General features: G+C 38.9%; 1 protein-coding gene across 6 annotated transcripts in view; it reads left to right on the forward strand.

Annotated features, from left to right (window-relative positions):
- The window catches only part of KTN1 (kinectin 1), a 99697-nt gene that overhangs the window by 59432 nt on the left and 25016 nt on the right, over positions 1-15249 (forward strand). For 4 of the 6 annotated variants that reach the window (XM_079767899.1, XM_079767901.1, XM_079767898.1 and 1 more), the window contains 5 exons: positions 5084-5174; positions 7156-7224; positions 9918-9955; positions 12956-13046; positions 15075-15161. In XM_079767899.1, coding sequence (XP_079624025.1) covers positions 5084-5174; positions 7156-7224; positions 9918-9955; positions 12956-13046; positions 15075-15161 — 376 coding nt within the window. The remainder of the gene's footprint in view (positions 1-5083; positions 5175-7155; positions 7225-9917; positions 9956-12955; positions 13047-15074; positions 15162-15249) is intronic. The other 2 variants (XM_079767900.1, XM_079767903.1) reach the window with 1 other exon arrangement.

Here is a 15249-nt window from a genome sequence, read left to right on the forward strand (position 1 = left end):
CAGCAAGAACTAGTTTTCTCCTCCTTTGCTTGGGTGGTTTTGGAGCAGTCTGACTGGAGCTGCAGTTAATTTGGTTGAGCTGCCACAGAACAGACCATTTATATGCAAAAGCCGCTGTGTGGAGCCTGGGCGGGTTTGTAGAATGTGCGGGGCGGGCCTCAGGGCCGGGCGGGGTCTCAGGGCGTCACTAGGCTAGGGCGTGGCAAACAGCAATGGCTGCCGTCAGCCGTCTCTGCCTTTCCAAGTTTCCAAGTCCCTGCGCCCCGCGCTCCAGCGCAGTAAACACTGATTGCTGGGCGCACCTCTGCAAGAAAGTCACTCTCACTTTCCGACCCGATGGCCGAGAGTCCAGCTTCTCCCCGTAGGCGTCTGGGTCCCCCACGTGTCCCCAGAAACTGGATTTCAGAGTGATCGGGAGCTTGTCTCCCTGCGGGTTGAAGAAAAGCCGCGCACCCAGTCGCCCGCCGCCAGCCTGATTCGCGCGCCTCCGTACCTCAGCTTTTCAGCGTTTGTGCTCCTTTCTCTCCTTAGTTGTCTAACGAGTTTCTTTTAAATCATTAACTTTCTGGTTAAATAGGAATTGTAGTCCAGAGGCAAATAAGCAAAGTCTCTGTTTGGTATATTAAAACATGGGCTCTTTAGAAGAGGGAACTCTTGTGACACTGCTGGTGGGAATGCAGATTGGTGCAGCCACTGTGGAAAACAGTATGGAGGTTCCTCATAACATTAAAAAAGGATCTGCTGTTTCACCCATCGATCCCACTTCTGGGAATATACCCCTGTATTCATAGCAGCGTTATTTACAATATAAGATCTGGAAGTAGCCCAAGTGCCCATCAGTATATGAGTGGATAAAAAAGCTATGGTACATTTACATCAGGGAATACTATATGGCTGTGAAGAAGAAAGATCTCTTACCCTTTAAGATAGCATGGAGGGACCTGGAGAGTATTATGCTAAGTGAAATAAGCCAGTCAGAGAAAGCCAAATATCACATGATCTCACTCTTCTGTGGAATCTAATGAACAAAATAAATTGATGAACAAAATAGGTCCAGAGGTATGGATGCAAGGAACAGAATAACAGACCTTGGGGGGTAGGGGTGAAGTGAAGGGAGGAGGAGGGGATAGGAAGAGGTTAACCAAAGAACATACTATATAATAAAAGCCTAATATGCTAAGTGTTCGTTCGTCCGTTCAACCAATCAAAGCGTAATATGCTAATGATATGCTAAGGTTGCTCAGCCGCTCGCTATGATGTGCACTAATCACCAGGGGGCAGACAGTCGACTGGTTGACCAGTCACTATGACATGCACTGACCACCTGGGGACAGATGCTCCGACCGGTAGGTTAGCTTGCTGCTTGGGTCCTGCTGGTTGGGACTGAGCAAGACAGGCTGGACATGCCCTGGAGCCCTCCCATTGTCCCTTCCTGGCTGGCCAACCTCCCGCGTCCCTTCTGGCCCCGATTGTGCACCGGTGGGGGTCCTTTGGCCTGGCCTGCGCCCTTGCGCAATCTGGGACTCCTCAGGGGATGTCGGAGAGCTGGTTTCGGCCTGATCCAGCAGGCCAGGCCGAGGGACCCCACTGGTGCACGAATTCATGCACTGGGCCTCTAGTATATGCATCACCCACAAACATGCATAATAGCGTGGCAAAGCCTGGGGTGGGGTGGTGGTTGGGTAGAGGGGGCAAAAAGGAGAAAATGGGAGTCATCTGTAATATTAACAACAATAAAATTAAAAATAAATGAATAAATAAAAAGTAAATAAACATGGGCCCTTTAAGTATTTTCAGATACCTGAAGACTTTATCCTTTCCCAGCCCTTCAAACTCATTTTCTGAAATACTCTTTCTGCTTAGTATTGACTGGTGTTAAGTTTGTTGTTGTTTTTAAACAAAGTATGCAATTATTGTAAAGAGAGGTAAGAATTATTTCAAATTAAGATTATTTTAGTATTTGAAAGAATATGTTTTAATTAACTAGATGATAATTTTAATCATAACTTGATAATAAATATTGACTCTTTCTATAAAAGTAACTTGCTTATTGGGGAAAATGGTGTCTGTCATCAGTATGCTGTGAAGAATAGTAAAAATACTGAATCTGTTTTATCTTATAAAAATTTTTATCCTATAAAGTTTGTTCTCTTAAACTGAATCAGTTTACAGTGGTGAGAAGGGTACCTGGACTTTATCTTTTTGGTCCCCTATAGAATTCCCTTTAAGAGGTTTTGTTTTGTTGTGATGTCATCAGTCTTTATTGATGTTTAAGATGTGGCCTGATAATCTGTGTCTTTAAAAGTAAGACATTGAGGATATTAATTAGGTCACTAGAGGCCTGGTGTACAAAATCCATGCACTGGTGTGCAGGGTGTGCCCCTCAGCCCAGCCTGTGCCCTCTTGCAGTCCGGGAGCCCTTGGGGGATGTCAGACTGCTGACTTAGGCCTGCTCCCTATCGGACATCTTTAGCGCTGCCATGGAGGTGGGAGAGGCTCCTGCCACCGTTGCTACACTCGCCATCTGTGAGCCCGGCTCAGGGCTTTTGGCTGAGCAGCGCTCCCCCTGCGTGAGTGCACTGACCACCAAAGGGCAGCTCCTGCATGGAGCGTCTGCCCCCTGATGGTCAATGCATGTCATAGCAACCAGTCGTTCTGCCGTCCGGTCAATTTGCATATTAGCCATTTGTTATATAGGATTGTCCTCAGGAAGACAAAGGAGATGTCTCTATTCCTGGCATTAAGATTGCTCATTTGTAGAACTAATTGTTTATTTTGTGGGCATTGTGTAACTGTCTTAGGTGTTTTTGTCACATTTGCTAATAGAAAGATTAGAGACATATTTGTGGTCTATTTGTATTAGGTATATAGATCATTAACCTTTTGCACTCGGATGTCGAGTGTGACTCGACACGGTTAGCATCGGTAGCAGGAATTGAGAAAAAGCAAGCGAGTGCAAAGGGTTAAAGTATGTGATTTTAGATTTATTTCTGCCTCACATTTTTTTCTTTTTTTAATTAATAGAATATTTTTTAGGAGGAGCAGTTTTAGGTGTATGGGATACATAAAATATTGATATTAAAGTAGAGACTTCCAATATTCTCCCCTCCCCCATACCTCTTATTATTTATATCTTGTATTAGTGTGGTACATTTGTTACAATTGAACTGATAGTGTTATATTGTTATTAACTAAAGTTCATAGTTTCCATTAGGTTTCATTCTTTGTATCTATGGGTTTTGAGGAATGTATAATAACATGTATCCATCATTACAATATCATAAAAAATAGTTTTGCCTTCCTAAAAATCTCCTGTGCTCCACCTATACCTCCCTCCCTCCCCACCACTCATCCCCTAATCCTTGGCAACCACTGATCTTTTTACTGTCTCCATAATTTTGCCATTTCCGGAAATGTCATATAATTTGAAGTATATATATATGTAGTCTTTTCAGATTGGCTTTTTTCACTTAGTACTATGTATTTAATATTTGCTATTCTTTTCTGTTTTTAATTTCAGTCTTTGAGTATGCTGTTTGCCATTTTTAAAATAGACCTATAAACATGTTGAAATTCTAGATTAAGGTGTGAGAAAAATAACTTTCAACTCAGCAAATATTTGAGAGCCTATTATGTGCCCTTGGTACTGGGAATAGTGAAATGGCTAAAATGACTAATGGTCTTAAACATTATGCTAGAGACATCTGTATTTAGGATGACAAAGACAGTGGAATTTACTTGGGCTATACACTGAGTGGCCAGATTATTATGATCTCTGAACGCATAATAATCTGGCCTCTCAGTGTGTGTGTGTGTGTGTGTGTGTGTGTGTGTGTGTGTGTGTGTGTGTATTATGTATTAGAGGCCCAGTGCATGAATTCGTGCATGGGTGGTGTCCGGCCAGCCTGGCCAGGGCGAGGGGACATGGGCGGTTGGTCAGCCTGCCTGCTGGTCGAACTGGTCGAGGGGACAATTTGCATATTAGCCTTTTATTATATAGGGTATACATTGAGTGGCTAGATTATTATGTGTTCAGAGATCTTAATAATCTGGCCACTCAGTGTATATGGTAATGTTACCGGACAGCCCCCTTGAGTTAGAGGGAGGGAGCTCTCGCCTTTTTGGCTTTTGTCAATCTTGCAAGAAAGGTTTCAAGACCGGTGACAGAGAGCAGCTTTGAAACAAAGCTACTGAATTTATTAAGAATACACTTGGCATAAAGTGTAAGTGGGCAACGCAGCTAGTCTGAGCACATGGCCGGTTGGGGTTCAGGGGTTTTATACCTTTTCCTCTCTAGGTTTCTAAGTTCTCCTGCTGGATATCTTGAGTAGCAAACTAGGTTTCAAAGTCTCCTTCTGCATTGTTGTAGCTTATTTCAGAATGTTTGAGATAACTCCTTCTCTCCTCTTTCCTGCCCTAACATCCCCCAAATGATATTTGTTCTTGAGTTTAGCTGGCACAAATTGCATTAATTGGGTCTTTGTTCTCTATTTTTACAGCCCAGTGTGATTTAAGCTATGTATTCTCTGGTTAGGTAGGAGAAGTATAAACCATTTGCTCTCAAGTTTCCTTGGTTGGGAAGATAAGGTCTTACCATTCACAAGCTGGCTACAAGCTGCCCAAACTGTTGGCCTTATTTAATTTTCTTGTTTCAGTTTCCTCATTCTACTTGTCCAGGAATTTTTCTAGCTTCTTACTATTCTGCCATAGTGAGACATCTCTGTGTTGGATTAGGAAGAACCAGATGAAATTATATGTAGCATTTCTTCAGTACAAAGGGTTGGGAATAAAGTTTTAGGGTCAACTAATTATGGCTTTTCTTTTAGATTTTTCTCCTAGATAAAGCCATACTTGCCTAAGAACTGTTAAATATGAAATAAATTGTGTTAGGAAGTACTTGACTTTGAGTTGAATAATTCTGGAAATAATTATCTTTTAAAACAAATTTATAAGTTGGTGTAATATGGGAAGAAAGCTGATAGGCATTGTTTCTGCTATCTTTTTTATCTTACAGGTGGTATTGGAGTCTGCTTATCCTTTTTTATGTGTATAACTAAATATAAGGTGTTTGTAAAAATTCTAGGTTGAAAGAAAAGGAAAAGGAAATGAAGAGAGTGGAAAGTATGCTAAAAGAGAGGGAGAGTGATCTTTCTAGCAAAACAAAGCTGCTACAGGTGAATGTTTAATTATTGTATGAATTATGTATATGTTTTAAATACAATTTTAACTACTACAGAAGAAAACAGAATACAGAATGACCCTCCCTCCCGCACAGCTGCTGGGTCCCATTTCTCAAAGATGACTTACTTTATTCATTTGTATATCTTTTGAGAACATGCCATGCATATGTATATATACTTAATTGTCTTCCATATTTAACCATTCATACTTTTGTATTTACTCCCCATTCCCATTTAATAATGTTTTTGAGATATTTTCACATAAGCACTTTTCTGTCTTTAATTTTTAATGGCTTCATGGTATTTTACGACATAATTGTATCATCCTAGTTTATGGATACCTAGATTATTTACAGTTTCTTGTTACAGCAGTTCTACAGTGAATATCTTTGTTACAGCAATTCAACTATGAATATTCTTGCACACACATTTTCAATACTTTTGTTAGTATATCTGTACCTAAAAATCCTAGAAGTGAAATTTGGGATCATAGGATTATGCAGAGTTGTTTTTCTCCTTTTTGAAAGTGTTAGTTAAAATAGAAAATCAGTGTATCCTCACCCTCATGTAGTTAATATTGAAAGTACTTACAAAACATTCATTTGAAGTGATAGCAAATTTTAGATTCCCACATTGTCTCTCACTACTCTTGTTCACATTTCATGCTCCAATGGTTGGTTTTGTCAGGTTCCTTCTCCCTTCCAAGTAGATTAATTTTAAATTTGTTCGATAATACTAAATCATCCTCCAAAAGTATTTTTACTGATCTACCTTCCTACCAACTGAGGGCCGTTTTCTTTTCATCCTCTCCAACAGTGACAAAGATCAAGACATTTTGGTATGGTGCTTGGTAGATGGTCAGATTGTTTTAATTTGCATTTGATTGTGTGAGAAGTTAAGCACTCTTCCTTTGTATATGAATTGGCCTTTAATTTTTCCCACATTTTTTCTCCATGTTAACTTTTTCTTACTAATTTATGATCCCTTTCAACATATAAGGGAAATTAGTCTTGTCATATGTGAGGTGATTTGTTCTAAGTTTTTATTTTGTGTTTTTTTTCCTCTCTTGGAAATTTAAAACTTTTATGTACTCCAGTATAAGTAATTTTTTTAGTTTCAAGTCTTGGGATGCAAGGTATCTCTCATGCTATGATCATAAGAATATGTTTACATGTTTCTTTTAATACATTTATGATTATATTTTTTGTTGAGATGTTTTATTCATATGTACTCTTTTTGAGTAAGTTATGAGAATAACATTTCAACTTAAATAAAAGAAGGCTAGTCCTGACGGGATTGGCTCAGTGGATAGAGCATCGGCCTGCAGACTCAAGGGTCCCAGGTTCGATTCCGGTCAAGGGTATGTACCTTGGTTGCAGGCACATCCCCAGTAGGGGGTGTGCAGGAGGCAGCTGATCGATGTTTCTCTCTCATCGATGTTTCTAACTTTCTCCCTCTCCCTTCCTCTCTGTAAAAAAAATCAATAAAATATATTTAAAAAAAGAAGGCTAGCTGCATTATTAAATAATCCATGATGATTATTTTAGTATAGTAGTTCTGCCCCTCAGGGGACATTTAGCAATATATGGAGACACTTTTGTTTGCCACAGCCGGTGGAGTGCTGTACCTAGTGAATGGAGACCATGGATAAAGCTAAACACCCTACAGAACATGGGGATAGCCCCTCGCGACAAAATAACAGCTAGCCCAAAATATCACTAGAATTTGTCCTATTGGTTTAAAATGTTACCCTATACTAAATTCTTACAGGTATTTGGCTCTGTTTCTGGATCCTATTTTCTTCATTGAGACATAACCACTTTCAGACTAGTACTAAATAATATTATTATTTTCATTTTATAATTCGGGCTTATTATGCCCCTTTAAAATTATTACTATTTTAGAATTTTCCTGGCTTCAAAGTAAAAATAAAACTCTCTGTCCAGTTATTAATGTTTACTTTTTGTTTAAATAGGAGGTACAAGATGAGAACAATTTGTTTAAATCCCAAATTGAACAGCTGAAGCAACAGAACTATCACCAGGTAGGTACTATGAGATGGCTTGCCATTTATTTATGTGGTGAAAAATTATATAACCCATGATGGGCTGGGTAATAAATATTCTTACCAATTTGTCTTTTCATTGAGACCTAGAGGCCCAGTGCACGAAATTCGTGCATGGTGTGTGTGTGTGTCCCTCAGCCCAGCCTGCACCCTCTGCAATCTGGGACCCCTCAAGGGATGTCCGACTGCTCGTTTAGACCCGATCCCGTAGGATCGGGCCTAAATGGGCAGTTGAACATCGAATATCCCTCTCACAATCCAGGACTGCTGGCTCCCAACTGCTCGCCTGCATACCTTCCTGATTGCCCCTAACCACTTCTGCCTGTCAGCCTGATCACCCCCTGCCAGCCTGATTGATGCCTAATTGCCCTCTCCTGCAGGCCTGGTACCCCCCAACTGCTCTCCCCTGCAGGCCTGGTACCCACTAACTGCTCTCCCCTGCAGGCCTGGGTCCCCCCTAACTGCCCTTCCCTGCAGGTCCAGTCGCCCCCAACTTCCCTCCTCTGCCGGCCTGGTCACCCCTAACTGCCCTCCCCTGCAGGCTTGATCGCCCCCAACTGCCCTCCCTTGCAGGCCTGGTCCCTCCCAACTGCCCTCCCCTGCTGGCCTGATTGCCCACAACTGCCCTCCCCTGCTGGCCATCTTGTGATGGCCATCTTGTGTCCACATGGGGGCAGCCATCTTGTGTGTTGGAGTGATGGTCAATTTGCATATTACTCTTTTATTAGATAGGATAGAGGCCTGGTGCACGGGTGGGGGCCGGCTGGTTTGCCCTGAAGGGTGTTCCGGATTAGGGTGGGGGTTCCCTTGGGGTGTGGGGCAGCCTGGGCAAGGGGCCTGTGGTGGTTTGCAGGCCAACCATGTCCCCCGGCGACCCAAGCGCAGGCCCTGGTATCTGGGATTTATTTATCTTCTATAATTGAAACTTTGTAGCCTTGAGCGGAGGCCAGGGCTGCAGGAGCTTGGCTTCCTCCATTGCTTGGGGCAACTCAAGCCTCCTGTTCTCTCCAGCTCCATGGCTGCTGCCATTTTTGTTGGGACTTATTTATCTTCTATAATTGAAACTTTGTAGCCTTGAGCGGAGGCCAGGGCTGTGGGAGCTTGGCTTCCTCCATTGCCGGGGAAACCCAAGCCTCCTGCTCGCTCCGTGGCTGCAGCCATATTGGTTGGGTTAATTTGCATACTTGCTCCTGATTGGCTTGTGGGTGTAGTGGAGGTACGGTCAATTTGCATATTACTCTTATTAGATAGGATAAAGTATGTGTTGTTTTTATTTATAAGTGTTTTATCAAATTTCCTGAAAAAAAAAAAAAGCAGTTTGCTATGCCATATCCAAGATAAAAATCTATAAAGTACAGTGTATACACAAATAATGTGTATTCCACATCTGTTATGTATGGCTGTGTGTATTTTCAGCTTTTCTAGAAGACCTTTTTTAGTATCTCAGTTTAAAATCCTATGAGGTCAGTTTTAATTTATGTGTGTATACCCTACTACCCCTTAACCCCAAATGAAATGTCGATAATTGGAGAGAAACTAAGTAATATGTAATATTATAAGTAACTAGAGGCCCGGTGCACGAAATTTGTACACTGGGGCGGGGGGGCGGTGTGTCCCTCAGCCTAGCCTGCACGCACTCCAATCTGGGACCTCTCGGGGGATGTCCAACTACGGGATCGGGTCTAAACCGGCAGTTGGACATCCCTCTCACAATCCGGGACTGCTGGCTCCTAACCGCTCGCCTGCCTGCCTGCCTGCCTGCCTAATTGCCCCTAATCGCTTCTGCCTGCCACCCTGATCACCCCCAACCGCTCCCCTGCCGGCCTGATCTTGCCCCCAACTGCCCTCACCTGCCAGCCTGGTCGCCCCTAACTGCCCTCCCCTACCAGCCTGGTTGCCCCTAACTACTCTCCCCTGCATGCCTGGTCCCCCCCAACTACCCTCTCCTGCCGGCCTGATTGCCCATAATTGCCCTCCCCTGCCGGCCATCTTGTGATGACATGAGGGCGTCACGCGAGGGCCACCTAGGCTTTTATTAGTATAGATAGTTTACCACTATTTAAATAACTTTTTTGAGATATAATTCTGCTTGGTTAAAATTTTATAAAGATGTTAACAAAATATTCTTTAATTTATGAATGTATATGGATAAACTAGAAAGTTTTTTCAGGGGCAAAACAATTAGTTCTTGATGACAAGCTTATAGTAGTTTAATTTGAGATATTGGAGTCATAAAGGAATAAATATCACATGTGAAGGGCTATATACATTTACATATTATGTAAAATTTACTTTTTGGTACATGGAAGTTAACTCTTCCTAATTTTTATTTTGACTTCATTTATGGCATTTTTTGACTTCGGGAACTTAGTATAGTCAAATAGGAAATATACCGTATGAAAATTTGAATGTATTAGCTCAGTGCTTTGCACTTAGTAGGAAATTGATAAATTGTTAAATGAAGAGTTTAAGCATGTAGTGACAATGAAGATTCTATTTAGGGCTCAGTACATTTAAAAAATTTGTATATGTTTTTATTAAAATTACTTGGAACATATGGAATATATGGCATGTTTACCTTTGGTGGTGTCTTAATTTATGTCTGAAAAGTTAATTTTTTAAAATCTTCTGGAAAGCTGTGTTTTGAAATAACATTTAACTCTTTTTAATAGGCATCTTCTTTTCCCCCACATGAAGAACTATTAAAAGTGTAAGTAATAATTTTGATTCTTAATTTGGGAATTAGTAACTTTTTATGTGCTAAATAGTTCTAAAGCAAGCAATTTGCTGTCATTGCAAATGGTCACCAAATTTTTACAGTTCTGTTTGGATTGTTTGAACTGCAGATCAGTAGAGTTTAGCTGTGCCTTTGGCTAAGCTAATGTATAGTATTTGGATTTCTTTGAACATTTTGTTGAGGGAAATTTTTATTTATTTATTTTTTTAGGCATTCCGAAAACATCCAATAAAATAAACTATACTTCAAAGGCTTTACTTATTTACCTTAAATTTTATCACTTACTCTGTCATTGTGGAATTGAATGATGAAAATTTAGTTTAGTTTATGCATCAAAAAAACCCCACACCCTTATCTGTATTGTTGCTCTCTTCTGAGGAGACTTTTTTTTTCTAAACTGAAATATTTTTTTAAAATTTGTGACCTGTACTTTTCTCTAAAGAGGCTATATTTAAGGTCATTTCAGATTCGTTGGTATATTTCAAAACATTAAATGTCAAACACATTTATTATTAGGTGATATAACTAATCTAAATAAACATAAATCTATATATAAATATAAATAAATATATATTCTTTAAAAACAAAATTAGCTCTTGGTTTGAGGACTATACAGAAACAGACTGTGGGGACAGACGCAGAGCCCTAGTTTGCCAAACCCTTATATAGAGCTTTATTCTTAGGGAAGAGCTATTTGTAATTTAAGTTTCTACTCAAGCTGCTGTCCACTATAACAGAATTGAATTGTGAGTCTGCCATTGCTTTCCACTAACTCATTAGATAGAACCAGAAAAACAGGAACCTCGAGACTGTTATAAAAATTACAAGGGAACACCTACCTTACATTAATTGCATACTTTTATTGTGGGTTAGCCACTTTAAGAAACTCACAACTGATTTTTTTATCTTCTGGAACAAAGTAATATTTAAGAGAGTGCTTCTACATCATTTTCACTCTTCTGGAAATATAGCAAATCATCGTTTTTGTGGACCTTGATTTAATGGACTTTGGATTTAAGGGATAAAAATTTGTGGTCCGTATGTCATATATCTGAAAATTAACACTCTGTTAATTTTAAAATGTTTTTAACCAAGATTTGCTTATAAATAAATTAACAGGTATTATTTTGGTTATTAATTCACTGTTATTTTTAACAAATTATAGCAGATAGGTCATGTGTTAGAGAAAACACTAGTAATTTCGCCAACATAAATAAACATTACATTTCTACAACTATAATCTACATATTTAACCCTTTGCACTCGCTTGCTTTTTTCTCGATTCCTTTATTCTACTCGGGATTTAATTTTTTAAATACCCCAGATTTTACAAAGCGCGGCAGTAGAATAAAAAACTGGAGTTTCTTTTCATACAAACTTATTTATTTAGATTTTTTTATATTTCAGATTATTGATACATTCAAAGAGTTATTTTAATCTGGACATCCGAGTGCAAAAGGTTAAATACAAAAGTCACCACTAATTAACAACGTTCAGCAAATGATTAGCACATGATCACACCTCATGGCTCACAGGAATAGAGTTTGTTGCCCCATGGTGAGACTTTCTGCAGCAGTTTTAACCCTGTAGCTGATGTTCTGACTTGTGCTAAGCCACACTCCAGCCCTGTGCATTTGTTTACATGTGACTGGTGAATTCATGCACTTACTCGACCTATCTATCTATATATATAAAAGGCTAAGTGACCGACCGTCCATCTGATCTTCCGACTGACCGGCTGGTACATATGACGCTCATTGGCAATCTATATATATAAAAGTCTAAGTGATTGTTATGACCGACTGGTCGACCAGTTGCTATGACACACACTGACCACCAGGGGGCAGATGCTCAAAGCAGGAGCTTCCCCTAGTGGTCATTGTGCTTCCACAGCCAACCTCCCGGCGTCCTCCCCCCCCATCAGCTAGCCCCCTCCCCCCCAAAGGCCCCCATCGGGGGGCCGGCCGGCCAACCTCCCAGGGTCCCTCCCCCTAGCCGCCAGCCCCCTGATAGGCCTCAATCGACAGCCAGGCCGAGGGACCCTACCTGTGCACGAATTCGTGCACCTAGCCTCTATTTTAAAAATAAAGGTTGACTTGTACATGCACGATACATATAAAGCTCTTGGTGCCAATTGCATGCGTGTGTTTTGATCTGTCATTGTCAGTTGTGAATTTGGTTGTTGTTGACATTCAATGTGAATCACCTCACGATTTATTCATCGACCGACCGATTGACCGACTGGCTCTGGTACATATGATGCGCACTGGCAATTTAAAAATAAACGTTGACTTGCACATGTGCGATACTTACAAAGCTCTTACTGGCGCCAATTGCGCGCATTTTAATTTTATAATACTATATTACATATACTATTTCGACATATAATTTTTTGCAGTAACGTTATTACCGCACGAATCTTCTAATTAATTTCCTTTCAATGTGCACGAATCCGTGCATTAGGCCACTAGTTCAGTATAAAATTAAAATTAGAGTAACACATAGAAAACTTTTCTGTGAAATTAAACTCTTCTTACATACTTAATTGTATCTAATTACACAAAATTATCTACATAAATAACAGGTAAACTAACTAATTTGTCGATTTTTAACATACACACTCGGAAAACCTACTAATGGACTTTCGGCTTTAATGAACACCCTTGAATTATTGAGATTTTACTGCTACTTCATTAACTTACATAAAAATAGAGATAACTATAACTGCAGCAGTTTATGTGTTCATGAACTATTTCTTAGGGGATTGTTTAACTTTAACACAAATGTCAGCATGTAGTAGTGTAAAAATTTATTCGTAGATGGTTCTCTATGGTAACTAAGTTTAAGAATTTGCCTGTTAAGTTAATGCATTTTTTAAAGCATCATCTACCTGAGGTTTTTATTTTGTAGTAACAAATATTTTATTCACTGTTTATCCAAAATATTGCTGTGTGTATTTATGTTCTGGTTTAGAATTTCAGAAAAAGAGAAAGAAATCACTGGTCTCCGGAATGAGATCGATACTTTGAAGGATGCTGTTGAACACCAGAGGAAGAAAAACAATGTAAGCAAATCTTGATCAGAATAAAGCTTTTCTTTTTATTTGTTCACTGAAATATCACATTTCAGAATTTTTAAAAAATCTACTTTTACTTGAGATATTTTTCTTAGTCTTTTTAAGTACTATTTTGTGTATAGCTCTTTTGGGGAGAAGTATTGGGCTAATTTTATTGGAGAACAGACTTTTTTAAATGAATAAGTGAAAAGGCCAATTTGTACACTTGAATATTATTTAAAATGTTGAAGCTATGATTATTACAGCTTCTGATTAAAAAATATTTTAAAATTAAAATGCAGTTTATTTTCTGTTAAATTTTTATTTGGGAAAATTATTTTTTCAAGTTCAACGTTTTAAAATCAAAGCTATTTCCTCTTACTTTGATTGGGCTAGCTTCTTTGTAAACTAAAAGTAATGCCAGTATTCAAAACAAGTAATTTTGATAATTAACTGTCTTTCAAAGCCTTCTGGAATTTTCCTTTTTTAACTGAGTTCAAATTTTGGGAATTAATAAGCATGTTATCGAGGTCTCTCAGGACCTGAATACTTTTATGCTAAAATGGGAAGGGATAATGCCCTCAGAAATATCAATCCTAATACTTTTATTAAATAGATAGAGTGAATTAAGATGAATTTTTTAACTTCTCTTTGACCAGAGGTGACAACTATGAGATTACAAACATTTTTGGCAGAGAAGGAATTTTTGCACACAAAAATACGATTGCTAAGTCTTAAAGCAAGGTTACAAATGTTATTGAAATCTAAGGGGCTATTGATAGTAAATTGATACGTGTTTTCTAGTGAAAGTAAAAATTTTCAAAGTTTGCATTAATTTGTTAATTTAACAAGTTGAAATGTTCCTGCACCCCTGAGTTTGTCAAAATTAGGTATGTGAATTGCCCTTGTGTGTTTGTGTAATGTTACTAACAGCATTGCTTGGCCACAAAACCTGAATTGAATTTGCCACTATACTGCTAACATCCTAACTATAGAGCATAGTAAATGCCATTCTAATGCAGCAGCGCTGGAGGCATTGATGTGTGTGAGAAAAGCCAGGATACTGGAGGCAAGCAGATTGCTAGTTCTGCCACTTCATTTGCAGTGTTCACTTGACCAAATTCCTAACCTACCTGAGCTGTGGATTCCCTGTCAATGCAGTGGGAATAAATACCTCTTAGGGTTGTGAGAATTAATGAGAATTTGTGTGAAGCGCTACATGCAGTGTTGGGTACATAAGTAAGCATTCAATAAATGGTGATTATTGGCTTTTTATTTTTTGTTTTTTATCTGTTTGGATTTCTGAATCTGAACAAAGACTGAAATATAGCAGATTGTCCTTTTCTGTATTTGCTAATAAAATGCTGTGAAATAGATCTTTCAGAATTCAGTTTCCAATGACCTCTGTTTCTCTTCCAAGAGAATGTGTTTTATAGTCTTCCTGTCTCCTGGTTTGCCTGGATTGAGTAGCTCATACAGTTCATGTCAGGTTGCTTTATGGCATATACATTTGACCATGCCAAGAAAGATACAGAAGCACAGTGAGTTACTATGTCATTCCTAGGTAGACTTGAAATGTGTTAATTAAGTTAAACATATTTAGAGAAAAAATGTTAGGCTGCAGTGGAATGTCCCATGAGTGATAGTGGGCCTTGTTTAAAAATCAAGCTTTTAGCAATTCTTGTGTACTTGCTCTGTCCTTAATCCTTTAATTTTCGGTGTACCTGAAATCATATTTGTAATCTTGGTATGTGTGTTTACTTTTAAATGCTTTCTTCTTTGTCACATGTGCACAGTAATTACTTTAAAGCTGACATATTTGACATGTATACTAAAACATGCGAAGTGGGCATCTTTGTTTTCTCATTCAAATTTCTAAACATTGCTTTTTATTTTTTTTGCTAATGTACATATTTTCCCATTGAAATAATTTTGCAGTAACCAGCATTTAAATGCAGTGCAAAATACTGATGAAATAAAAAGCAAAAATCTTTCAATAATGGATAAACTGAAATCATTCTCTCTAAAAATGATTAGGACCTTCGGGAGAAAAACTGGGAAGCAATGGAAGCATTGGCATCAACTGAAAAAATGCTGCAGGACAAAGTGAACAAGACTTCCAAGGTTGTAATGCTAACTCCTAGAAACAATCTGCTGAACAGAGAAAATCTGCAGCTTGTCTTGAAGTCAGACTAAAGCATTTAATTATACT

Source organism: Cnephaeus nilssonii, assembly GCF_951640355.1.
Source record: "Cnephaeus nilssonii genome assembly, chromosome: 4".
NCBI classification, from domain to species: Eukaryota; Metazoa; Chordata; class Mammalia; order Chiroptera; family Vespertilionidae; genus Cnephaeus; species Cnephaeus nilssonii.